We start from the raw sequence: 511 nt of genomic DNA, 5'->3' as shown, positions 1-511 counted from the left end.
TTTCTCCCATCAGTCCTCCTCCTGTGCTGGCGCTCACTGCAGGCGCCGCTGCTTCACTGTCCTCCTGCGCACACACACACAAAAATATTAGATAAATATATTAAATTAAATTAGATAAATATTTCAGTTTTAGTTATTTAATTATTTGATCTAATATTTATTTTATTTTCTCATTTATCCCAGTTCTTCAAAGACAAAAACAGCTGTTTAGTTGTTGAAATAAAGTAAGAAACGTCTTGACTTTGAGTGGCTTCAGCTAATTTTAATGCTTGTTTTGCCTCTTTTTAAGTCATCCTGAGGCCCCGGAGAGAAGCACTGGTCTAAGATCTCTTACAGCTGGTCACGTGATCAGATCTGTAGCTGTGACTCATCACGGACAGCACTGAAGGACCGCCTACTCACCTGTCAATCAAGCACTACAACACAGGAAAGCTCAGACATACACGCATCTCATTAACCATCAGATGATCATGTGACTGACCTTGGCCACTTTGCGTAGTTTAGCTCCAGC

At 40.7% G+C, this 511-nt stretch overlaps 1 protein-coding gene across 1 annotated transcript in view; it reads right to left on the bottom strand.

Annotated features, from left to right (window-relative positions):
• Positions 1-511, bottom strand: part of LOC107575450 (vasodilator-stimulated phosphoprotein-like) — a 7,671-nt gene that overhangs the window by 3,588 nt on the left and 3,572 nt on the right. Inside the window, exon 6 of the mRNA XM_016261826.1 lies at positions 403-416. Coding sequence (XP_016117312.1) covers positions 403-416 — 14 coding nt within the window. The remainder of the gene's footprint in view (positions 1-402; positions 417-511) is intronic.

Source organism: Sinocyclocheilus grahami, unplaced genomic scaffold, assembly GCF_001515645.1.
Source record: "Sinocyclocheilus grahami isolate Dianchi unplaced genomic scaffold, SAMN03320097.WGS_v1.1 scaffold2650.1, whole genome shotgun sequence".
Lineage (NCBI taxonomy): Eukaryota > Metazoa > Chordata > Actinopteri > Cypriniformes > Cyprinidae > Sinocyclocheilus > Sinocyclocheilus grahami.
The sequence above is the reverse complement of the archived record's forward strand: the minus strand, read 5'-3'. Positions and strand labels throughout refer to the sequence as shown.